Source organism: Guillardia theta (genome assembly GCF_000315625.1).
Source record: "Guillardia theta CCMP2712 unplaced genomic scaffold GUITHscaffold_4, whole genome shotgun sequence".
NCBI classification, from domain to species: Eukaryota; class Cryptophyceae; order Pyrenomonadales; family Geminigeraceae; genus Guillardia; species Guillardia theta.
Genome location: NW_005434670.1, coordinates 240,545 through 263,979, shown reverse-complemented (window position 1 = coordinate 263,979; position 23,435 = coordinate 240,545). Strand labels below are relative to the sequence as shown.

The window sequence follows — 23,435 nt, the reverse complement described above, 5'->3', positions numbered from 1 at the left end:
GGCTCTCTGGCAGACTCTCACTGAGGGGCCGCCGGGCCGCGAGTCGGAGCCGCCCCGACAGTCGGAGACTCAGACTGAATCGACATCACAAGTGACAGAGTCACAGAGCCTCGAGTCAAGTGATGCTCACAGGCTGAGGCTCACTGAAAGTCCGGTGACACGTGAGTCAGCCGGCCCAGCGGCCGCTGCCCTCAGGCTGGCACTGTGGCCGTGACTGCGTGCTGCGGCGGCCCGGCCGCGTGATGCGGCCTGCCATGATGGGAGTAGCGTACGGCATGACTCTCAGCTTGATACATGAATGCCATACTGTGAGCCGCTGAGCATAGGCTGAGTCGCCGCTCGCCACGGACCGAACCGTTCCCGAAAATTGCCTTACCACTCAGTCGAAGCCTTGAATGATTCTGACTACTGAGCCTAGCACACAGACCATACCGTACGGAAAGCTTGAAGAGGAAAGACGGAGAGCTCTAACTCTCAGCAACTTTTCACTGCAGTGCTGCACTGTCTGTCTGAGTTTGTGTGATTCCATCATCAGAGACTTGGAGGGCCCTGGCGTAGCAGCACACAGCTGCCAGGCTTCTGAGTCCCTCAGACATGACTCTCACACACAGCTGCCAGGCTTCTTAGTCCCTCAGACATGACTCTCACTTCAGCTTTCCCGTCGCGACCCGATACACTGGGCTTGCCTGTAGCTTGTTGAGGCATCGAGTTGTGAGGCATTTTGCCCGCGAGGATGGCGAAGCAAAACCAGACAAATGAGAGCAGCTTCCTTGACGCGGGCAGGACACCCGAGACTGTTTCGCATGCTGTGGCTCTGGGCGCGTTACGTGAGGCTCGGAGAATCGGAGAAGAGATAAAGCATCAACAAGCTATAGAAGAGAAGGAGCTTTTAATCAATATCTACACATATGCATCAATCTGTCTAGTTTACATTCAGTTGTCTGAGAAAACAACAACAATCTAGTGACTCTAGCATGGCCTCTTGGTTTCAGGCCTTCGTTTCGTCTTCATCTACACTTTGCATCCTCCCAGTATCAGCAGACACTCTTAGCTGGACCAGCTCCCCCGTCGCACCCACCACCACCTCACCCGCAAGGATGAGGCGGATAGACGCCTGCAGGCAAGCGAGCTGCTTGGCGCGGGAGGGGCCTTGCAATTGGATCGACTCGGAATGGGAGGGGCGGGGGGAAGCAGGCGAAGAGGAGCAGCAGACTGCAGCATGGCAAGGCATCGGAACTAGTGCGATTGAGGAGGAGAGAGTTGGTGTGCTTGAGAGGAGGGAGGAGCTTATATGGGGGTTAGAGGGGAGCATGACTGCTGACAGAGGTTCCGTGATATGACGATCCGTGATCCACTTGTCGACATGTGATGACTGCGAAAAGGAGAGATTTCGCAGGTTTTGACCTCCTCGACCGGTCCGCGCATCCGAAGCAGGCTGTCACGGGTCTTGTCTTCAGAGTCCTGGGGTAAACCCTCGACCTCCGAACAGTTTCCTTTTCACAATGACCCTCCGATCTGACATGTCGTCCTGCTGCCCTCCCAAGTCTCCCCAACTTCGGCTCGGACTTCCCCCACTTCCCCTAGTCACGGGCTTGAGACTTTTTGATCCCCAGGTCCTGACACCATGACTGGCGATGATCATCACTGTCCTCGTACTGATCTTTGACTTAACTTTGAGTAAAACGGCTGATAACTTCTGGTGCGACAGTCACCAGTCACTTAACGGTTTGGGGGACAGCAGTCGGCAGGATTGGGTTTGGTTCTCGCTGTCTTTTCCGAAGTTCTCTTCTCGCCGTTTGGCCTGTGCGACCGTCGGACAGTGTCAGGGTCAAGCCTCCTCGACTCTCTGAGTCTCCCTCAGTGATTGTCCTCGTACTGATTTTTAACTTAACTTTGAGTAAAGAGCGCTGGCATCATAGTCACTGTCAGGCTCCGCTCCCCTTTACTCAAAGTTAAGTTAAAGATCAGTACGAGGACGATGAGGAGAGTCGAGCAGGCTTGACCCACCACTCAGTAATAAGTGCCACCGGATCGGACTGGTTCCGCCGCGTTCCGATTGCCGGCCCGGCAGGCCGGGCCCGGGCCCGCCGGGCGGCGAGGCATCACTGATTGGACGCCAGGCGGTGGCGATGGCTGGAAAGAGATTGAAAGCGGGAGGGTTCAATGCGTGGGAGCTGAGAGAGGAGGGGCAGGAAGCAATGGAGGACGAGGAGAGGATGGGCTCCGACGTCTGGTACAACATGCACAGGGAGATCGTTGAGAGACAGATCATGCAAGAGATGTCGCGATACGGCAAGGTGAGACTTTTTGCTTGTAAGCCATTTGTGGAGTCATGGTTTGTGGGCAAGCTACGGCCACGCTCCGTTATCCCTAAGAACTTTCCTGAAGCGTCATTGCAGATTGTCGGGGTTGAGCTAGTCTGTGAGCCGCAGACGATCATATCGAGACTCAAGCTCTGCCTTGCTGATCAGTGGAACGTAGAGGCATGGAAAGAGGTCTTTCTGCTGGGGGATAAGGATAACAGCGGAGGCCTTGACCGGGAGGAGCTGCGGAGAATTCTCCAACATTTCGACGTCTCCGTCACGACGGAGGAGCTTAAGGAGCTGTGGAACTTCATTGACATCTCCGCCGATGCCGGGGGGAGGATAGAGTTCTGGGAGCTTGTGGAGGCCTTCCGCTTCGACGACTGGGAGGAGGAGCTGGAGACGATGATGACGACGAAGAAGAGTGTCGGTGTTCGCAGCAGGAAAAGCAGCAAGATGCAGTTCAAGTATCCCTGCCATGCTATCATCTCATGCGCCGACGAGGAGACTGCCAACCGCATCCTCGTGGAGCTTGACGGGCATTCCGTTCGGTTCCATGACGAAGAAGGGAGAGATTTGAGCCCCAAGGAGCTGGTGACGAGGGGGATGCTCCCGATGAACCGAGCTCCGATCGTCAAGGAGGAGAAGGAAAAGATCGCAGGGGACGGAATGGAGAAGAAACCAGTGCACAAATCGCTTCGTCTTGCACTACAGGGGAATGCGGAGAAGGAGAGGAGGGCGAAGTCGTGGAAGCCGGAGCTCTTTTGGAGCATCTCAAACATATCAGGTGCAGAGGATGAAGATTATGCTCTCCGTGTGCCCTGAGATCATGGAAGGTGAGGTTCGTGCGGGGACGGGGGGGGTCCCAGGGGAGCGGGTAATCACTGACTACGAGAAGTTCCTAGTGGCACAAAGGGGATGGAGCAGGTGACGTCAGCTGCACGTGCGGACGAGAGGCCTGATGGCGATGGCAGGGAGGTGATGAACTACCATCGAAGACTGCGGGAAGTTGAGAAAGGTAACAGGAGGAGCAGTACAGCTGGTGTTTGCAAGGGCAGCCCCACAGCCTCCTCCTGCTCCTCCTCCTTCTCGCGCGCATCCTGGCGCTTTCCTTCTCCCCTTCCTCATCTGTCTCCTCCTCTTCTTCTCCCTTCGTCTCCTTCTTCCCGATCATCATCACCTCCACCACCACCACCACCTCCTCCTCCTCCTCCTCCTCCTCCTCCTCCTCATGCTCCTTCTAGCATCTAAGTGATGATTACCATCAACGACCTGCTGCGGCTTCGGTTGACAGGGTCTCACTGTTGGCCCGCAGGAGACTGGAGGGCTGCTGAGAGGATCTTTGAGGAGATGGTGAGGGAGAAGATATCTCCGAGCGAGCTTGTGGTCGAGAGGGTCCTGCAGTCGTACTGCGACTCCCAAGTCCCCCAACCCCGACGTGCAGAGGAGATGATAGCAAGGATGGCGAAGATGAATCTGAAGCCAACCACTAGGACGGTAAACCTCGTCCTCGTCCTCGTCCTCCTTTCCTGGTCCTTCTTCCCTCCCCCTCGTCCCTTTTTCTTCTATCACTCTGTTGATCACAAGAAACGGCAGTACAACAGGCTGATGGAATGTTGGTGCAACGCTGGAAATATTCGGTGACTCCATGACCATCCCGAACAGTTCCTCCTAGCCTCGACTCTCCTCTTCTCTCCTCTCCTCTCCACTTCCCTCCATGACTTTGGTTGATCTCTTTGCAGCCGCGCAGAAGAGATTGTTCTCATGATGGAGGCGGAGGGCCCGATGCCCAACGAGTTCACCTACCAGGTGAGGCGGCGACGAGACGCGGGGAGGTTGAGGAAGAGCTGCAGGTGCTTGTGAGGGGATGGGAGAAGAACTTTCAGGCCACTGCGAGTCGAGAGCTGGTTGAGAGGAGCAGGGCGATAGCCTTCAGCAAGCTTGTGCGAGCTCTCCGCCCTTCCTCACCTCCCCTCCTTCCTTCTCGAGATCATTTCCATTGCTCCACCTTGCCGTCGCTTCCGAGCTCCCGCTTGCTCCCAACTCTTCTCCTCCTCCACCTCCACCACCACCACCACCATGCCCCCCCCCCCCCCCCCCCCTCCTACTTCGTCATCCTTTGTTGAGTTTGACCTCTGAGTCTGCAGGGGACGAAGCGATACTCGAGCTTGCTAGCGGAGCTGCAGGACAAGATAGGAGAGGTTCACACAGACACAAGTAGGATGGAGAGAATCTTCAAGGGCATCGCAGGCGAGATGGGAGTGATAGACAGGTTCCTTTGCTTCCTCCTCCTCCGCCTCTGACGCGATACAGGGATGGTGTTGTGGATGCGATTAAGGTATGGAACGAGAGGGGATGGTGAAGGAGAAAGTTTGAGCAGGGAGCATAAGGAGGTGGGAGGAAGGGCAGGGAAGAAGGAGGAGGAGATGAGCTACCAAAAGTTCCCCTGAGTTTCCTGCAGCTGTTGGGAGTCTCGGACACTTCGCTTGTGTCCAGGTCTGTAAGGGAAGAGGACGAAGGAAAGGAGTTGATGTCGGTGCAGCTTCATCGACGATGAAGATCAGAATGGAGACGGTTTCGTGAGTCTTCATATCAGCTCTCCTTTTCCTCCATTTGATCGCCTTTTCCCTCCTCCTCCTCCTCCTCCACCTCCTCCTCCTCCTCCTCTTCCTCCTCCTCCTTCTTCCCTTTCCTCCTCCTCCTCCTCCTCCTCCTCCTCCTCCCTTCTTCCCCTTTTCCTCCACCTCCTGCTCCTCCTCCTCCTCCTCCCTTCTTCCCCTTTTCCTCCACCTCCTCCTGCTCCTTCAACTCCCCTCGTTCTCTCTTCTTCTTCCTTCAGATTGACTACGGAGAATTCATCTTCATTCTCAAAAGTCTCCTGCACAACGTGGAGCACAAGCTGCATCAAGTCTCCTCGAGCTCAGTGGCCAGCGACCAGTCGCCAGATGTTTCAACGAAGAAGATGGTCAAAATCCTCCTTGCTCCTTGCTCCTTGCTCCTTGCTCCGCCTCCTCCTGCCCCTGCCCCTGCCCCTGCCCCTGCCCCTGCCCCTCCTTTACATCCTCTCCTTACCTGCGCAACTTCCACCAGTCTTGACACTTCTCTGGTTGTTCTGAATGTTGCTCAGGCCGTGACGTCGCAGTTTGCGGTGAAGCGAAGTGGATGGGTTCCTTCCTTCTTCTGGAGGAGCGACACTGCACGGAAGCGTTGAAGTCGACATGACAGTTGAGATGCGTCGTGAATGATGGAGAAATACATGTAGACGGAAAAGGAGGAGGGAGAATAGAGGAGGAAGAAGAGGCATATGTCGAAAGGAAGAAGATAAAGAGCAGCGGAGAGGAGGATGTAGAGGAGGAGAGAGGGTGCGGAATGTCTATGTAGGGTCTGAGGCGAGTCAAGATGTCAACCTAATGTATCATAAGAAACCTTCACACCAGCGACACGCGCGCAAGTCGCTGGAGTTTCTGCATCTCCTTCCTCTTCATCTCCTCCAGCATCATCTGCTTCTTCTGGAACTGCACGCTCTTCATGCTTGGCTCAGTCAGCTCGTCCACCATCGATGGGTTCACGATCCCGTACATAGCAGCTGCGTTCTTTGCCCCCTCGTTCACCCAGCCATCAGCGTCCTTGTTCTTCCCTGGAGTCTCGATCACGTTGGCGAATTTCTTCTCCAGCTCCTCCTTTGACAGCATCTTGTCTTCCTCTGAAGGGTTCACGATCCCGTAGATGGCTGCCGCATTCTTGGCTTCCTCGCTGATCCAGCCGTCTTCCCTGCTGCCATGAAGAGCCTCGGGACTGGCCAACGCGGGAGCAGCAGCTGGCCTCTCCTTCCCCACCTTTGATGCTTCCGACACAGACGGTCCACTCGCGGTCGCTTTCGCCGCCAGGATCGATCCTCCCGCAATTCTCCTCAGCCCCCTCGTCGGTTTGCGCGCACCGAAGATTCCAGCTTGTCCATAGCTGAACATGTCGTGTACGTACGGTCTGAGCAAGCAGACGGTCAGTTAACCTCGTCAACCTCGTCTCAACATCCTCACTCGCTGCGCCGTCCCGCTTGCACATGCTCACGGATCTTGATCCCTGGAGGAGGAGGAGGAGCCTCTGACCAGATTCCAGTGTCCTGCAAGCTTGTTACTAAACCGGTTGATGGAGGGCTGGAAGGGGAGGAGAGGAGAGGAGAGGAGAGGAGAGGAGAGGAGAGGAGAGGAGAGGAGAGGAGAAGAAAAGCTCAAAGGACGAGGCTCACGGTTGGATGATGCTCCGTCCAAGCTCCTCCATAACCGGGAGAGCAGGGCACGAGCTGGGTTCCCCACTGGCACCACTGAACCTTGGGTCCTTCCTCTGTTGGAATCGACGTAGCAAGTGTGTTCACCTGCCGGTCAAGGTCAAAGTCTCCCCGACACACTCCAGTTTTCAACCTTGTCTGGCGTCGTTACGACATGGGCGCCGTTGACAGGGTCGACGGTGGTGAGGTAGGCAGGAGGCGCGTCCGTGGAGTTGGAGAGCAGGTTGGCAGAGTCCTGGATGGAGCCAACGAGCGAGTGGCGGAGAGCATTGCCGTCGTACTCGACGGGGTTGAGGTTTAGACTTGCCGAGGTATCCGCCAGCATGGTCTCGCGTCGGGGGTGTAACGGTGAGAGGGCATGAGTCTCACGTCTGCCTTGGCGGAAGTCGCGCAGCTGCTTCACGATCTTGCTCTTCTCCTCCTTCTCCTTCTGCAGCAACGAAGTTTGCTCCTTGATCTTGTCTTCAATGTTTGCGACCTTCGACTGCAAATGCAAAATCTCCTTCGCAGTGTTCTTCCTGAAGGGAGAGCATGGTTACAAGACGACTAGCCTTGTCAGCACAGTAGTACCTGATCTGCGTGTGGAGCTTCTGAACCTGAGGTGCATCATGTCCCAAGACGTCAGCAAGGGAGTCGGCAACAGCTTTCTGCAGCTCGATCTTCTCCTCCTTAGCTTCCTCGTTCTTGTCCTGACTCCAGGCCTCGGCCTTCTTCTTCTTGGCGGCATCAAGGAGGTTCTTCTCCTGCTGAAGTGAGTGTTGGAGACTTTTGATTGTCTTTTCGCGCTTGTCCATCTTGATCTCAATGTCGTCCAGCTTGTGGTTCATGATCGTGGGATAGTTCTGAAGCGTGTTCTTGACCATGTCGTACTCTCTCTTCAACGTCCGAGCTCTCTCGACACCGCGCATGGTCTCTGCAGAGTCACGCGCGTCTCTCTCGGCAGCCTTCAGCCCGACCTTGAGGGAGGACAGCTGCTTCGCGTCCATCTTCTCGACCTGGTCCTTGCTCAGTATCTGCGGTCTCCCAAGGCTGAAAGGAGAAACTTGCGCGAGATCTTGGGTGCGAGCTGGCACCATGTTCTCCTTGAGAGCTTGGTGAATGTTATGCTTCAGCTGCTGCTGGTGATATGCCTTGCACATGATATCGTCACCCGCCGCACACCCCTCCATGGCAGGATCTCGGCTTGCACTGACTGTTCGAGCGGTCTGGCGCGCATGGCGAGAGGGTGGGAGCTCGATGTTGATATTCACTGGTGCAAAGTGCGCACCCTGGTCATGATCCTGGTGGATATCGAGCGACAACTCCATGCCGTGCTCTTTGAACTTCTGCTTCGATCCATGGGCGACGTGTGCTGGTGTTTTCTCAGTGGGACGGATAGAAGGAGGACCCCAGGCAGAGGATTCAGAGAGGACCGCAGCTGAGGGAGGGGAAGAAGTGAAGGAGAAGGAGGAGGAGATCAGGAAGAGGAGGAGGGAGATGGGGAGGAGGAGGAGGAGTGCCGCGTAGTTTCCCCCTCTAGCCCGCATGTCTCTTCGCTTCTTCGCTTTTCTGAACCACCTATCACCCCATCTATTACCGACTGACAGAGGGGTACTTCAAGTACCCCTCTTATTACCCACACAATCGAGGGTCATCAAAGTTTCAGTGAGTTGGGGTGGTGTTCAACTCTTGAAAAATGAGGGTACTACTCACCACCGGTACAATTTTCTATTGAGTAGGGGGGGTGATATAAGGAATTTGTGGGGTGGAATTGATATCATGTCAAAGAAATAGAAGGGGTAGGGTACCCAGGATAGGGTAGTGATATGATGTTTAGAAAGGGAGGGTAAACTGAAGGGAGAAGAGGGGTAGGGGTGTAAGAGTTGAGTAAACGTCTGAGCGACTCTTCGACAATGGCCAAGTACGGGGCAGTGGGCGAGGCGACCATGCAGGTGAGAGGGAGAGGAGGAGGAAGAGGAAGAGCATGAAGTAGGAGGAGGATGAAGAGAATGATCGTAGCATCTTTGCTTCGTTGATTCGTTCATGAGCCGCTACAGCAGCAGGGCAAGAGGGAGAAAGGGAGATGAGTGGGAAAGAAATGGAGGAGACCAGGAGAATCGGTGAAAGGGCATGGGAAGGAGATGGAAGTCTACGCAGAAGGTGCCCTTGAAGGTCCTGAGAGCAGGGTGTATGGTGATGGAGGAGTGAAAGGATCGCGATGATTGCTAAGAAAAGGAGCAGGGGGAGGCAAAGTGGGGGAAAACAGTTTCGTAGGGAGATGATGTCTTTTAGACAGAAGACTGAAAAAAAGTAGAGAAATTGTTCATGATAGAAGTTAGCAGAGAAATCTGGAAGTTGCAACCGAAGGCGTTGCGCATGCCCGTCATTTACGGGCTGCTGACTGTCTTTGTAGATCGCAGGGTCTCCAGCTCCTCGCCGTGTCGTGCTGGCAGCAGTTGGACTGATCTGCTTTGCGGCCATGCTGGCGTTGATCTCCTTCTCTTCCTCCTCCTCTCAGGTGACAAGCTCTGCTCCCTCCTCTCTCGCTTCTTCCCGTCTGTTGTGACTCGAAGCGAGCAGACGAGCATGCTGTCAAGGGCCTCGGTTGGCTCGCGCTACCAGAGCGTGGAGACTCAAGCTCTTGCGGTGGGTCCATGCGAAGTTGCAGACAAGTTCCTCACTTGCTGGCAGCAAATCTCTGAGAGCGACGACCTGCTCTCAGCTGCCGAGTCTCAGGACTCGGAGGATCCTATCGAAGCTCTAGAGCGAGCTGCCAAGGTCCTCGAGGAGAAGCAGGACGTGAAGATCCGCAAGGCTGCAGCTAAGGTGCTTGCGCTCATGATACCTCAAGATTTTCGATCTCAAGGTGTTGCTGCAGCTTTCACGCCTCGAACAAGAGAGGAAGATGGTGAAGAAGGCCGCGAGCAAGTTGTTGAGTGAGGCCCAGTCGAAGGTGAGGGACGAGTGATGGCAATGAAGGACATGATCATGGCCGGGCACACAGATGGACGGTGCTCAGCAGAAGTCCCTGAAGCAAGAGGAGCAACAGGCTGAGAAGAACTTTGAAAGGGAAGAGCAGAAGGCTCTCAAGGAAGCAGCGAGGAAGATCCAGAAGGTGAGTTCGACCCCCCGGCCGCATGGAGCTGACCCTCATTCACAGGCTGCCTTGGCAAAGGAGCAAGTCGAAAAGAGCATCAAGCAGCAGGTAGCTCCGCTCCCCTCTAGCGCTTCCCGGCCGTTGATCCTTGTTGCAAGCTCGGAGCAAACAACGACAAGTTCCTTGACATGAACCCTCCTACCATCCCTCCTCCCCAGGTCTGACCACTTCCGTCATGACCAACTGTGTTGATGTGAGCTACACTCAGGTGGATCCGTTCTCCAACTTGGATCCACCCGTGTACAAGAAAGCGCAGAAATCTACTCTCAAGGTCTGAACCCTGCAATGCTGATGTGCAAACTTCCGTCTGATTCATGCATTTTTGCAAATCTATTCTGCACCTTCTATTGTCAAGCAGATTGTCCAGCAGCATGTATTCCTGTCCTTCCTGGTGTTATCAACTTGGTGACACTTTCCTCTTCCGCAGGGTGCCAACAACGACAAGTTCCTTGACATGAACCCTCCCACCGTCCCCCAGGTCTGACCACTTCCGTCATGGCCAACTGTGTTGATGTGAGCTACACTCAGGTGGATCCGTTCTCCAACTTGGATCCACCCGTGTACAAGAAAGCGCAGAAATCTACTCTCAGGGTCAGGATGCTTTGCTGTCACGGCCCTGCCCTGAACTGCTGTCAGGCCTCTTCGACCAGCCTGAGTGGCTCCGCGTCTTCAGCGGCCAAGGCTGATTCCGAGGTCCGACCTCCCCACGAGCTTGCCTCGGGATCGTTTTCACTGTTCCCTTAGGTGGAGAAGCTTGAGGCTGAGCTGAAGGTGGCGAAGCAGAAGGCAGCGCGTGCTGAGAAGAATATGATCCAGGTAGAGCCTCTCCCTTCCTCCTGCCTGCGTTGAAGCTTCTTCAGCATCTCTCCCAGACCGGCTCGTCTCAGGAGGCTGGGTACCAAGTAGGCAAGGAGGGCAAGGACTGGAAGCCGACCTTCTACGAGGACTACCAAGCTGGCAAGCTGGGCCCTATGGCTGAGTCGAAGAGGGTGCCGGAGGATCATCCCGCGGGCCACAAGAAGTGTAGGTTCCACGACATCGATTGTGACGAGCTCTTCCCTTACGGCAAAGCCTCCAACTTGGCCTCGCAGCCGGATGAGCGAAACAGCAAGCTCGGCGACAACATGGTGGGAGTGTTCGGTCAGGATGATGTGGTGGTGCCCACGGGCAACAGCGGCCTGATCTCTCACGCCTCTCCCTATGTCGATCGCTTCCAGAAGTGGCCGGAGGACTCCAAGAAGAACAAGGACCTACTCTACGGCTCAGCCAGAAAGATCATCTCCCAGAAGTACACTGGCGTCGGTGATGTCTACGTTCCTCTCGGCAAGGTGGAGAAGCTAGCTTCGGAGAAGAAGGCAACGGGGCAGCCTCTTGCAGACTTCTTCTTCGGCTCATGGCAGCAGGGCTTCATCAAGCCGCACGACAAGCAGATCCGTAGCCACGTGAACATGTTCGACCAGCCCTACAGGCAGCACTGGTCGGTCGCTACCGGCAAAGGGCACCAGGTCTTCAAGAGCCAGCAGCCCAACGAGTACGGGGGCCCCGTCTCACTGGGCCCGACCAAGGGCGACTAATGCGATTGTAGCATATCAATGAAAGTTGAGGGGAAGGATGCAGCAGCGAGGGCCTCTTTGTCTGTGCTTCAACCATCGCCCTTGGGACTATAGCACTGCTGTAGTCTCGTCGATCTTCATCAGGCTGTTCCCTCGCTTCTCAGGCCAGTCCACGTCGAGGCTGTATGGCAGCTTGTAGCTGACAACATACTCCGGGTACGCCATGTTGTTCCAGTAAACCCCCAGCTCGCATCGTTGCATGGAGGTCGCTGCGTGTAGTCAGCGTCGTGTGACGAGAGCATACACCAGGGCAGGTCACCAGTGTGGAAGCCAGCGGGAGGAACTCTGTTTTCCGCTTTCTGAGACGAGCAGAGTGAGAGGAAGGGGAGGAGGAGGGAGAAGTCACCTTGATCTCAGTCTCCACGTTGGCCAGGATCGGCTCCCTTGTTGCGATCGTCCCGCACGTCACCTTTCACAGCTCGTCAGCCCCAGCACGGCTCTGCCTGCCCTCCATCACTCTGGCCAGGACGAGCTTCCTCTCTGTGCCTGAGACCTGCACCAGACATCATCCACCTCGCCTACCCCAGCTAGACTTCACCTGGGACGAGTACTGCAGCTGATGAGCTACCTTGGGGTCGGACACGAACAGAAACCTGCAAAGGCGTCAGCAGCTGGGAGAGGAGCTGGGAGAGGAGCTTGAAAGCATTACCCGTAGCCCATCATGAAGTACTCCGAGGAGGAGACCCCCTCCAGGAGGTCAGTCTTGAACCCCTCCTGCAGGACCCTCTCGTGCTCCAGCCCCTCACACCCGCAGAACCAGAGGTAGTGCTCGTTGGGATCCCCGCCTGTCGCTCCTTCAGACCCTTCAAATCTCACACGCGCAGACCTCTAGAGTGCGCCATGTCGTTGCGAACTTGAAAGTACTTGGCGTACTTGTCCACGTTCTCTACCCTCTGGATGGAGAGGATGTTGGCGTTGGGCTGGAGGAGGAGCTCACTTGGAGGCGAGTAGAGGAGGAGAGGAGGTACCATGGACTCCGTCAGCCGCTGTGCGATGTTGTTGAAGGCTTCATCCCTGCGCTCTAGTCAAGAGCTCTCGGCAAGTGCGAGCACACGCACCCTGCTGGCACCGGGACGACCCGGAGCGCCGAGTCCGAGGAGGACCAGTCCCACGGTAAGTAATACCTGGGGGCCTCAGATCCCTGAGCATGAGAGAGGTCAGGAGGAGGCGGCAGGGGAGGGAGCGAACCTTGTTGAGGTCGTTGATGACTTGCGAGAAGAACTCAGCGACGTGCATGTCTTCGATCCCAAACTGCACGAGGGTGAGACTAGCTCGAGAGCCGCAGGAGCGTCAAGAACCGCAAAGTGAAGCGCTCCCCTGTCGAGAAGCCCCCCGGCAATCTTGGCTCCGGTTGCATTTTGACTGCAGGTCATCCATCAGTGGGTGCGACTGACCGTTGCTGCAATGTCTCACTTCACAAACTCTTTGGACAGCTTCTCGGCAACAGGCTTGATCTTTGCTTCTATCAGCCCCATCAGTTGGATCCACTCGGCTGCGTCCTGGAAGGAGCGAGGGATCAGGCGACAAGAGTTTGAGGGTTGGTCTACCTCCTTGGTCCACGACGCCAGACTCCGGACCTTGACGGTTCTCTCCGCTAGCACTTCATCGTTGACGAAGGCCTGGAGGAGATCGACTTCAACTACTCCTCCTCCTCCTCCTCCTCCTCCTCCTCCTCCTCCTCCTCCTCCTCCTCCTGCTTCTCCTCCTCCTCCTCCTCATCATCATCATCATCATCATCATCATCATCATCATCATCCTCATCCTCCTCATCATCATCATCCTCCTCCTCCTCCTCCTCCTCCTCCTCCTCCTCCTCCTCACCTTGAGTCGCACGTCGCCATGGCGGCGGGGGGTGAAGGAGATCCGGAAGGCCCCGCCCTTCTCCATGTACACCTTGGCATCGCTGCTCTTCAGAGCGCAGCCGTCGAGCTTCACCACGGGGGGCTTGTCGCAGGTGATGGCGATGTTGCCGTACTCGTCCATGAGCAGCCCTCGGAAGGTGATAGGGAAGTGAACTCTGCACTCCTCGTGGTGCTCCAGCTCTGACAGCTTCGCTTTGGCAACAGCTGGCAGCACCTCCACCGCAGCTGCATGGATGGTGAACTCGTTCACTCTGATGCGGAACTGCATCGAAGGGTTCGCCGTCTGGATCCTGAAAGTGACGGTGTAGTTGCCCTTCCCGACCTCCGTCGCCTGCACTTTCTGCACGTTTGCGATGGTTCCGAGCGGATCCTGAGCGATCAGAATGATGGCAGAGTCCATGCCGAGGAGACCATTCTTGAAGGAGTCTTGAAGCTTGATAGACAAGGTGAAGTTCTCTCCGCAGACGATGCAGTTTGGCAGCCCCTCGACCAGGCAAGAGTCCGGGTCGAGCTCGTTGGTCTCGAACTGGAGGGTCGTGCGATGGAGCAAATCATTCTTCAACATGAGGTTCAGCGAGACCTTGACTGCCTGCTCGGTGAAGAATACGATCTGATGGGTGTAGATGATGCCGGGATGGAAGTCTACTCGGCTCACCCGATGATTCAGCGCCAAATCCTTCTGTTCAATCTGACCGTTCAGGAGCTGCACGTCGCTCACAAGGATCTCGACATCTGCCATCTGCTGCGGGGAGCACACGTTCCCATACTTGTCGCGCAGAGCAATCAGGAGGGCAATGTACTGGCCAACAGTCGTCGTGATCTCCCCGGTGACCACACACTGGTCGATGCAGACGATGTTGGGGACGATGTTGAGCAAGTAGTTGTGCTGGGGCCCGAGAGCGACGGTTCCATTCACGGCAAAGGTGAAGCGAGTCTGACGAGCGATGGACTGGGTGGCCGTCACCTTGTACGACCCATGACCCGAGCTGGTCACCTCGTAGTTAGACCACTCCTCTCCTCGCTGTTTGGTGGTGGGAACCAATTCAAAGATCTCAATCTTGTCCTCTACGTGGTTCCTGAAGTTGTCCCATGTATCCTTGATGATCACCTCAAACTCGTACTTCTCGCCTGCTGCACTCACGATCCCCGACGTCGGCACGACCGCCATGCACTTGTCCAGCGCCACCTCGGCAGGGACGACATCGATGGACCATGCTCGCTCTGCCACGTCTTCCCCGTTCACCAGCACCTGAATTTTGGAGTACTCGTACTGGCCGTCAGCGTTCTTGGTGGTTCCGTGGGTGATAAGCCCTTGAAACTCGTAGATGCCGAGCCCGGAAGGCTCCAGGGGCAACTCAGCACGGATCATCTCCTTCCTGAAGCAGGGCCCGTGCTGGATCATTGTGACAACGTCTTTGGCCCTGGGCCGGGGGTTTCCGAAGCGATCAAAGAGTTTGACGGTCAGCGAGGAAGAAGTTCCTGCGATCACCGTCCAGTCCACGTTGCCGTTGGAGGCGACGTTGAAGCCGTGGATGCCCGTGACGAGGCTGACCTGGCAGTTGGGGGCGTAGACTTCAGCTGGGAGCACTTCCACCTGGGGGGTGCCTTGCATGGACTCGCCGTTGACCCGGATGTCAATGATGCGGCTCCCGACTTGAGTCTGCGTCCACGACACGTTGTAGCTGCCGTTCCCGAGGTCCTTCACGTCGGCGTCTTGTATCTGAATCCTGTCTCCTCCCTTGAACTTCTTGTTGCCAGCGCTATCGAAACAATCCAGCCGAAAGTCAACAGGAATGCCGGCCACTGCCTGCCATAGCCCATCTCGCACAACATCCGAGCGCTTAGCGTCTGCCGGCCCCTCCACGATCTCTAAGTTGAACTCCTCTCCAATCTGCAAGGACAGTCATCTTCCTGCTTCACGCAGACCTTTCCAAGTCACCTGATGCCGTCCCAGGTAGATCCCTACGATGTATGCTCCTGCAAACATGGCTGGCTCAAAGTTTGTGAGGATGATGTTGTACTTGGGGTCCATGGTGTTCATGCCCTTGGAGCTGCTCACTTCCACCTGCTACATCAGTCAACCCGCACGTCGTCTCCTGCCACCTTTGCACGTGCCTGAGTCGTGAAGGACATCAGCCCTTCCGCCTTAATCCTCTGAGCAAGCTGAGAGTCAGAAGGGAGGAGGCTAACTTTAGCGAAAGTCGTGTCAAGAGCCTTGCGGGTGTCAAGTCCGGAGACGGGGATGTCATTTATCCTCAGCACAAGGTCCCCCGCCTTGAGCGACCCTCGGATCGACGTCGCTGAGGGAACAGAAGTCACCTCCCAGTAGGGAGTCGTAGCGTCGTGAATGGTAAACAAGGGTGTGCCGGCATTCTCAATCACCAGGGTGATCTCCTGCCTGCCCTGCAAGTGAATCCGAAGGTCTTCAATGTTGGACACCGGGATCCCATCGACCTGAACGATCTTGTCTCCCTCCTGACAGTCCAAGTCGTCTCGCTGCACCTTGCTGATCGTCAGGTCGGGCAAGAGCTTCATGTTGAGACTCCCGTTGATGAGCGGAACTCCGACCTCGAACCTTGCCAGGTGTCTTTCAAGGATTGCTGTCTGCGTTGGAGTCTTCAGCTCTGCTTTGAGGAATTGCACTGGTGACGTCGTCACAAAATCATCCCACAAGGCAGGCTCGTCAAGCTCATTCCTCGCCTCCACGTAGGCGATCAGCGCTGATCCTGCTCGATTGGCGGGGATCTGGTTGGCCAGAGGGGTCACCTTGCTGAAGTGCGACATTGCTCGCAGCAGCCTGTCCTCCGCTGCATCGGCTCTCATCGTTTCGTGCATTGCTGGCTCCGAGTCGTGGACCGAACTTGCGACTGATACTGTGCCCAGCCCACTCATCTGCGTGTTGGAGAGTGTTGCCGGCTGAGACTGCATGGCAGAGGAGTTGTGGGGGTGTGCGACAGGCTTCACCAGCGGCTTTGTGGAAGGAGGCATCTGATGAGGCTGCCTACTGGTTGAGGTGCAAGTGTCACAAGGATGCAATGATGCTATCGCGTCACTTCTCAAGTTAAGATCCACCACGTTATCTAGCTTCAGCATGTCCACATCACATGCATCTGTGCACAGATCCAGGGAAGAAATATAAAACTGTGCATGGCGCAGCCATTCTATACATCCCAACAACAAAGCAAGAACCAACTAGCAATCATCCAACGATTTAAGAATGCAAGAAATGAGATGAACACAGAGGGCATCTCGGCAGAAAACGTGGCTAAGATAGTGGCGATCAACAGGAGGGGAGAAAGCATATGCGAGAGGAGTTTGCAACTAGACTGCGAAGATTGCAGCAAGCTTGAAAGATCATGGTAAAGCATGGCGATACTGCAAGACTCTTACCTCGGCATGTACCCGCCGCTGTTGCTCATCCTTCGACGCGACGGTGCCGATTCGACAATCGTAAGCTTTACCGGCAGCAACGGGAAATTGCTGTAGGAGCGGAGAAGTTATAGAAGCTCCCCCCTGTCTTGAATACTTGTTAAGTTTACTTAATACAAGTATTGTAGCAAAACAAACCCCCCACCGCAGTCTCTAGTCACGCCACGCAAACTACCCCTACCGGAAAGCCTTTGTAGGCTCCTCGGCGTCGGACCATTGCGGCATCATCACCGGTAAGTTCACTACTTAAAGTATTGGCAGCCCCCGGGCCGGCGTCAATCCCCCGCCGGCCCGCGTTGTCCTCGTACTGATTTTTAACTTAACTTTGAGTAAAAGAATGTTTGAGTAAAAGAGAATGTTTCAAGTTTCAACAAGCCTTGACGTTTTCAAGTTTGCCGGGCCCTTGCACGGGCCGCCGGCGCCCCCCCCGGGGGGGGGGCGGCGGGCGCCCGGCGGAAGTCGTGCTGCGCCGGGTGGCAGAAGTTGACTCCGGGGGCGGCGGCCGCCGGGCGGCGGCACAGCCTGGGCCGAGGGCCTCAGTGACAGTGCCTCGGACTGAGTTCACCCCGGGCCCAGTAAAAAAACGTTCAACGGTGTGTATCGGAGCTCAGTAGCAAACACTGACTCGCGGCCGGGCCTCCAACTTGATTCGGAAAACTTCGGCGAACCATAGTCACTCAGGACTGAGCGGCGATGGTAAGACAGGCCCGGATTGACCCTGATCGAAAACTCGGCCTATCCTAGCTTGTAGGTGTCACCGAATACTTGCAGGCACATGATGTCCTCAGTAGTGACAGGAAACTAAGTTGGAAATTCAGTGACGATTGAAGCGCAGCCAGCGAAAAAATCCGCGGCACTGAAAGGGTGATGGCTCGGACAGTGACAGCGATAATGCCAAGGAGAAAGCCAAGCTCCAGGCTGAGCCTCTGAGAGGATCAAGGACGAGCTTGAGATAGAGCATATGCGAGTCGAACTAAAGCGGCAAAGGAAGAAGATCAGATTCAGCAACAATGCCAAGGAGAAAGCCGAGTTCCGGGTTCAGGAGGGGGCAAAGAGAGCCAAGCTCAAGATCGAGCGAAGCAGGCTGGAACTCAAGCGGCTACAGGCGAGGATCGCCGCCAGCAGCAATGCCATGATGAGCAGGAGAAAGCCGAGCTCCAGGCTTTTGCAAGGCGAAGGGACGATACTTTACAAAGCCTTAGACAACTCAATGCTCGGCATGAAGATGGCTCTCTGCATTTTCCCAGAAATAAACGACTGTTCGTTTCCCGAAAAGTTCAAGAATTCTTGGTGGCCCGGAAACGAGCTTGTGATACGGTAGTGCTAGTATCGAGATGTCCGAGGATATCATTGCGAACAACTTTGGTTTGGACGGGAAATGATTGAAACCAAGAGAGAATGGAGAAACAAACCGAGTATTAATCTTGTTCAAACACAAAGGTTGGTATCTCTGCGACTTTTACGAGGCGGGGTCAACGTATTTTGATGGTGGATATACCAAGAACATCATCTTCTCCTCTCCCAAGGAACGTATTTTCAAACATATATATAGAGGCACTGCCAAACGATTCTTCTTGGCGGTTAAGAGAATCATTAGCATTGCAGATTTTGATAACAAGATCAGATCTGTGTATTATCGAGATTTTGAACTCCCTTCGAGTGTTGTACATCTTGTTCCAAGCCCAACATACAACTCTATGAAGGCAGGCTGAAATCTGCTCAGAATATGCGAAGGTTTTAATTTCTAATTGGATGATGAAGCGCGATCACGAAATTGCCTTCAAAGTTGCCTTCAGCGATGATGATGATGATGTTCTTTCAAATTTGGCTTCTATTCGAATTTCTTCACACCTCATCCTCAGGAATGAAGGGAAAATCTCCGGTCCTGACATCCAGCAGGACCCATCGTCTTTAACAGCTCAAAGGGTCTCCCAAATCTGCCAGCAACCGCTGAAGTAGCAGGTGACTTGTTTGTCATTCATCATCATATGCTTTCCGAGACACCAGGAGAGCTGTATCTATTCAAGATACTGTGGAAAAAGCAGCAACCCGTGCCTTATGCACCATTGTATGACAATCTTGCCAACTACTGTGTTGAACACTGTCAGAAGAGCGAACTTGATCTTTGTCCTCCCTGAGGTTCAAAAACATACGGTAGGTTGGCAGCATGCACAAACCTTGTCCATCGAGAGAGACCCGAGAAATCAGCGAGGAGAGTTCAAGTGGATCTTGGCCGGGGTTGAGTTGTTGCAAAATGTGATGTTTCTGTCTTACATCGATGCACGTGCTTTTGTGAGAGACTATGAATTCTTGCCCACAAGATCGTGTTCTTTGCCAGATCACCGTCTCCTTCGATCCAGCTCCCAACGTTGGATTAGTTCAAGCCCACAATCTATCATCTATTACACAACTCAAAACCAATCATTCCAATTATCCTGTCCCGAATCATCCAATCATTCAGACCGAGAAGACAGGATTCATTCGATCAAAAACATCAATGCTATTCATTCATCAAAGCAGCTCTGATTCATTCTGTCTGCCCAACCACATATGATCATCTTGCCATCCCAGGTGTTGGAACTTGATCTGAGCCGTGTTGGCATAGATGACCGTGCCTTCTCAACTCTATGTAAGCAATTTACTCCCCACGATCCGATGATCATTACATCTGAGAAGCACTGGCAAGCTCTCTACACTGATACACCTTGTAGGGGACGCCCTAACTTATCACATTCAGATCATCAAGACGGCACTAGAATCACAACCCGAGGGCCTTAACATTACAAGTTCGATTGCTTTCCAATGCACGGCCGATTCTCCAGGCAGGAAAACTCGTTCAGATGTTGAAGTTTCTCGGGCATCGCCGGGCTAAACAGCTAGCACTCTACATGAATTCCGGGGTGATGGCATGAAGGGACTGATCGGGATCATGACGATGGCGACGCTGTTCTTGGCGAGAGGCGAGCTTGAGAGGAAAGAAGCAGCTCGACAAGAAGACTCTCCTTCATGGTTGCGATCCCAACCTTATTCTGAGCTGCGATGGGAGGCCTCCGACTGGATCGAGGCTACCAGTTGGCTGCGGGCAGGAGGAAACCAACTCAGTGCGAGGCGATCCTGTCAGACCGCTCACAGGCTGAACCGGAGCATCCCAGCAAGACAAAGACCCTTGATCACATTTGCGACCTTCTGGACTGAAGAGAATCATGACAAAATCCTCAGCCTCGTTCATTCAATCGTTCACGATTCGTTGTTTGCAAAGACCAACAACATGCCGCGGGTTGTGATCTTCATGGACTCTGCATGCTCTCGTCAGATGAGAGACGAGCTTCAACTCTGGAGCTCAGTTAAGTTTCATCAGCTGCAGTCAGGGGGTCTCCTCTCCTCAGCAGACGACAACTACGGACAACACTCTCATCAGATCTTAAAGCAGTGCTTGCAGATGTTCGGTCCATGTGTTGTTCTTCCACCCAACGTTGCCGCAGTCAGTCAGAGAGATCTTGGAACGAGTGTTGTGAATCAGATCTCCACCCTCCTACTGGATGAACCTCTTGTCCTTCAACCCCTCCATTGTTTCTCCCAGCACGATCGCCCAAAGTCGTATGAATCCACCTGTCGTCTCATCGGCGCGGCCAACCTGGCTTCCCTGGATGCATACCTCTCGTCTGATCAGCATGCTGATACCTCGGAGTGTTCTAGGAAAGCATGCCTGTTCATCGAGCAAACGCCCGTCAAGGACCTGTGCAGCTCCCATAGGGACTCCCGACCTCCGCCTGTCGTCATGGTCTGGCCGCTCGAATCTCACTTCAGGCTCCCTCGTTCTCCTTCTCGTTCCTGCCGTGCAACTTGTTTGTTTGTTCCTCCCCTGCCTGCGCTCCTGGGCAGCGCGAGCGCTGTCCTGATTCACGTCCCTTCCCTGGACAAGACAAGCCCTCAACTGCCGCCGGTCAAGTGCAATGGGCAGCTATGGGTTCACTTCTCACAGGAAAGTAGAGGCTACACGGGGAGCTGGCTCAACATGTCTCGGTGACGTTGTTGAGTAGGAGTCCGACTCCAACTATCCTCTTCAAGCTGTGAGATGTGAAGGAGTTGGAAGCTGTTTGGTCACCCTTGGCGGCAGGAGCCCTCTTTCCGTCGACAGTTTGAGTTGAATATGACTTACCATCTTGATTCCGATGTTTGTTTCGTCCTCTCCTTGGAGCTGCCTTGGTCTTGACTGCTCTCAGGTGCCCATCACTTACGCGGACAGGCCTTTCCTCTCTGGTTCCCTTGAATTCGACAATTATGGTTGTCTGCTAATTGTTACATGCTCGTGTCTGAAGGCTTCAGATACATGCAACTTCCTCCCAAGAAGGAGAGGAGATATCAAGTGATTCTCTTCCTGCAGGATCTCACTTGTCACCATGTGTTGCGCAGGTTGTCGCGATAATCGGCAAGTGCCATTCCCACACTGGTATGACTTCAACCTGCATCTTTTCCGCTGAGTGCGTGTTTCAGGTAGAAAGGAATTCGTCCAGGAATTGTCCAGGCAGAGAATTTAAATCTTTTCAGAAAGTTTCACAGCCCTGAAGTTTTACTCAGGTATGTGAGGGTCGACTCTTATGGAGCTTGTACGCAGAACAAGTACGATTCTCCGATGGCGTAATCAGCGTTTCTCTTTCATGTTCATGAAGCCTTTTCAGGGCAGTGCCGTTTCCAGATGCTGAATGGTTCAACATCTACGGGGAGAAAAAACTGAGCCTGATGTCGAGGTGGGGATACAAGAATGATACACCCTTGCTGACTTGACCTATGAACTCTTCAGATATCTCTTCTGCATCGCTCTAGAGAATTCTCGACACCGCGATTACGTCACAGAGAAAGTTTTCCAGGTTGTTTGCAGGTGATGCCAACGGCTCATGGACTCACTGTCATCCATGACATGACAGGCGTTAGCTGCGGGATGCGTGCCGATCTACGATGGCGCACCCAATGTCGAGTCGTTCCTTCCTCGGTAGGAGACCCGTGCTACACGGAGGGTGGAGAGTGGAGAGGGAGGGGGGAGGGAAGCGAATTCGAATGGAAGGGAGCGAGGAGGGAAGGAGGAGATGGCGGAGAGGGTTGGAGAGGGAGGAGGGAGGAGGGAGGAGGGAGGAGGGAGAAGGGAGGAGGGAGGAGGGAGGAGTAGAGCCGGGTGGAGGCGCAGCATCAGGTTTTGACTGACGACGTCTTACAGCAACTCAGCCATCTTTGCTTCTAAGTTCTCATCTGCAGCAGCTCTGGGCGAGCACATCGAGTACCTTACTGAGAACTCAACGGCGTACGAAGCTCTGCTCGCCTGGAAACACGACGAGGTGATTGTACCTGCGCAAACTTGGTCCCTCCCTCATGTCTGTACAGGAGGAGCTGGAGAAGTTGCACTCGCTCGCATCCTTTGGCTCTCACACGGGGTGGTGCAGGCTCTGTGAAAAGCTGACTGCAGGGTAGCGCAGCGAGGTTTGCAGTAAAAGTTATTCCTTACAACCAGTCTCTACCCGCTGTCCTCCTTCCCCTGTCCTACCCTCCTCTCCTTCTTCTTGAAGTATTCAGGGATTTCCGCGTCCTCTCCCATATACTTCCTCAGGTCCTCCTCGTCGAAAGACTCCTTCTGCTCCACCAGAATCTCCTCAGGGGGTCGGTAGAAGGCGTACAGGGCTCCCATCGCCATGACGACAACAAGTATCCTGGCAGCAGGGGCCAGCATCCCTTCTGATGCGTCTGAGAGCAGCAGGGAGCTGCCTTGCTCGCTCAGCGCATTCGCGCGCATTCCTCCGAGGCTAAGAAGGGACATGACGGACAACAGAGCGACGCCGGCATGCTTCGACGTCAAGTCCATCCTCATCGAGGCGCCGGATGCGGATCTGAGAGCAAAACGATGCATCCTCCTTGACATGGACACGCCGCATGGTCGTAAGCAGGAGGAGGGCGCCAAGGGAGCATGCGGGGGAGCCGCAACGAAGCCTTGCGGCGCCATGGGGCCGGCGGACTGCTGAAGGGGTTGGCCCGCCACAAGTTTGTGACAAAATGGAGGATGGGATGCTGGGAAATGGGCGGTGGGATGGGAGAGGAGGAGGAGGAGATGTAGAGGGGAGGAGCCCTGTAGACATGATGGAGGACGATGAAGAAGGAGCAGAGAGAGTAGAGGAGGAGCAGGACGAGCTGGTAGAGCAACGGAGCAAGTTCTTTGCTTGCTACCTCCTGGGATCCTCCCACCCCGGTAGCTCCTTCGTGTGCAGTGGAAGGGCCCTGACGTGGCCGAGTAGAGAGGAGAGACTACACGTACGTCGGCTTCACCGTCCGGCCAGGTGGGTCTTGCTGCTTCTGCTGCAGCATGCGCTGAGCCCCCGATGCAGACCGCAGGATACGGCAGCACAACGGGGAGCTGACCATGGGAGCGCACCGGACCAAGAGGCAGCGGCAGTTCCGTTGCAGCAGGCGATGACGTCTAGTCGAACTGCAGGTGGAGACCCTGGGAGATGCTCATGTTCGTGTGCGGCTTCCCTTCCAAGGTTTCGTTCTCAACTCTCAGGGATTGAGTGACATGGCGGCAGATCTCGGCGCTGCAATTTGAGTGGGCATGGCAGAACCCGAAGAAGTCACGGCATGGCAAGCTCGCTGAGAGTGCTCTTGATGACTTGGCTGAGCATCCTGCAGTCTGGGAGGTGGCAAAGCAGCTGACGGGGGTTGGCGCAGCGTACAAGATTCATGCCAAAGTACGAGAGAGGAAACCGCATTTAACATGAGTTGAGAGTTTGTGAGCCTTGCAGGTCAGGATTTTGTATGAGATGCTGC

General features: G+C 54.8%; 5 protein-coding genes across 5 annotated transcripts; 3 read left to right on the top strand and 2 right to left on the bottom strand.

Moving 5' to 3' along the window:
* Positions 1-2,129: 2,129 nt before the first annotated feature.
* On the top strand, positions 2,130-5,514 carry GUITHDRAFT_100230 (hypothetical protein; the record flags this gene model as incomplete). Its single annotated transcript, XM_005840903.1, has 13 exons — positions 2,130-3,090; positions 3,140-3,230; positions 3,278-3,321; positions 3,619-3,800; positions 3,900-3,943; positions 4,046-4,112; positions 4,157-4,246; positions 4,451-4,575; positions 4,617-4,641; positions 4,765-4,799; positions 4,846-4,882; positions 5,143-5,268; positions 5,431-5,514. 13 exons carry the CDS (start codon positions 2,130-2,132, stop codon positions 5,512-5,514), a joined length of 1,911 nt encoding a protein of 636 aa, XP_005840960.1.
* Positions 5,515-5,698: 184 nt separating this feature from the next.
* On the bottom strand, positions 5,699-6,892 carry GUITHDRAFT_150113 (hypothetical protein). The gene is made up of 4 exons (XM_005840902.1): positions 6,722-6,892; positions 6,550-6,675; positions 6,341-6,423; positions 5,699-6,287 (listed from the first exon to the last, which is right to left on the bottom strand). Exon 4 carries the CDS (start codon positions 6,269-6,271, stop codon positions 5,732-5,734), a length of 540 nt encoding a protein of 179 aa, XP_005840959.1. The 5' UTR covers positions 6,272-6,287; positions 6,341-6,423; positions 6,550-6,675; positions 6,722-6,892; the 3' UTR covers positions 5,699-5,731.
* Positions 6,893-8,480: 1,588 nt separating this feature from the next.
* Positions 8,481-9,888, top strand: GUITHDRAFT_132407 (hypothetical protein; the record flags this gene model as incomplete). The annotated part of the gene is made up of 8 exons (XM_005840901.1): positions 8,481-8,519; positions 8,981-9,085; positions 9,148-9,213; positions 9,259-9,393; positions 9,446-9,520; positions 9,572-9,682; positions 9,728-9,772; positions 9,823-9,888. The coding sequence occupies 8 exons, from the start codon at positions 8,481-8,483 to the stop codon at positions 9,886-9,888; spliced, it is 642 nt and encodes a 213-aa protein (XP_005840958.1).
* Positions 9,889-11,385: 1,497 nt separating this feature from the next.
* On the bottom strand, positions 11,386-16,292 carry GUITHDRAFT_100227 (hypothetical protein; the record flags this gene model as incomplete). The annotated part of the gene is made up of 16 exons (XM_005840900.1): positions 11,386-11,546; positions 11,597-11,636; positions 11,684-11,746; positions 11,795-11,830; positions 11,876-11,930; positions 11,987-12,122; positions 12,164-12,257; positions 12,306-12,351; positions 12,396-12,478; positions 12,526-12,588; positions 12,636-12,699; positions 12,751-12,836; positions 12,885-12,956; positions 13,159-15,090; positions 15,139-15,264; positions 15,303-16,292. 16 exons carry the CDS (start codon positions 16,290-16,292, stop codon positions 11,386-11,388), a joined length of 4,047 nt encoding a protein of 1,348 aa, XP_005840957.1.
* Positions 16,293-17,589: 1,297 nt separating this feature from the next.
* GUITHDRAFT_132405 (hypothetical protein) lies at positions 17,590-17,949 on the top strand (the record flags this gene model as incomplete). Its single annotated transcript, XM_005840899.1, has 1 exon — positions 17,590-17,949. The coding sequence occupies one exon, from the start codon at positions 17,590-17,592 to the stop codon at positions 17,947-17,949; it is 360 nt and encodes a 119-aa protein (XP_005840956.1).
* Positions 17,950-23,435: the final 5,486 nt, after the last annotated feature.

Bases quoted from the DNA above. Each gene is read 5' to 3' on its own strand.
- GUITHDRAFT_150113 (XM_005840902.1), bottom strand. From the start codon at position 6,271: ATGTTCAGCTATGGACAAGCTGGAATCTTCGGTGCGCGCAAACCGACG.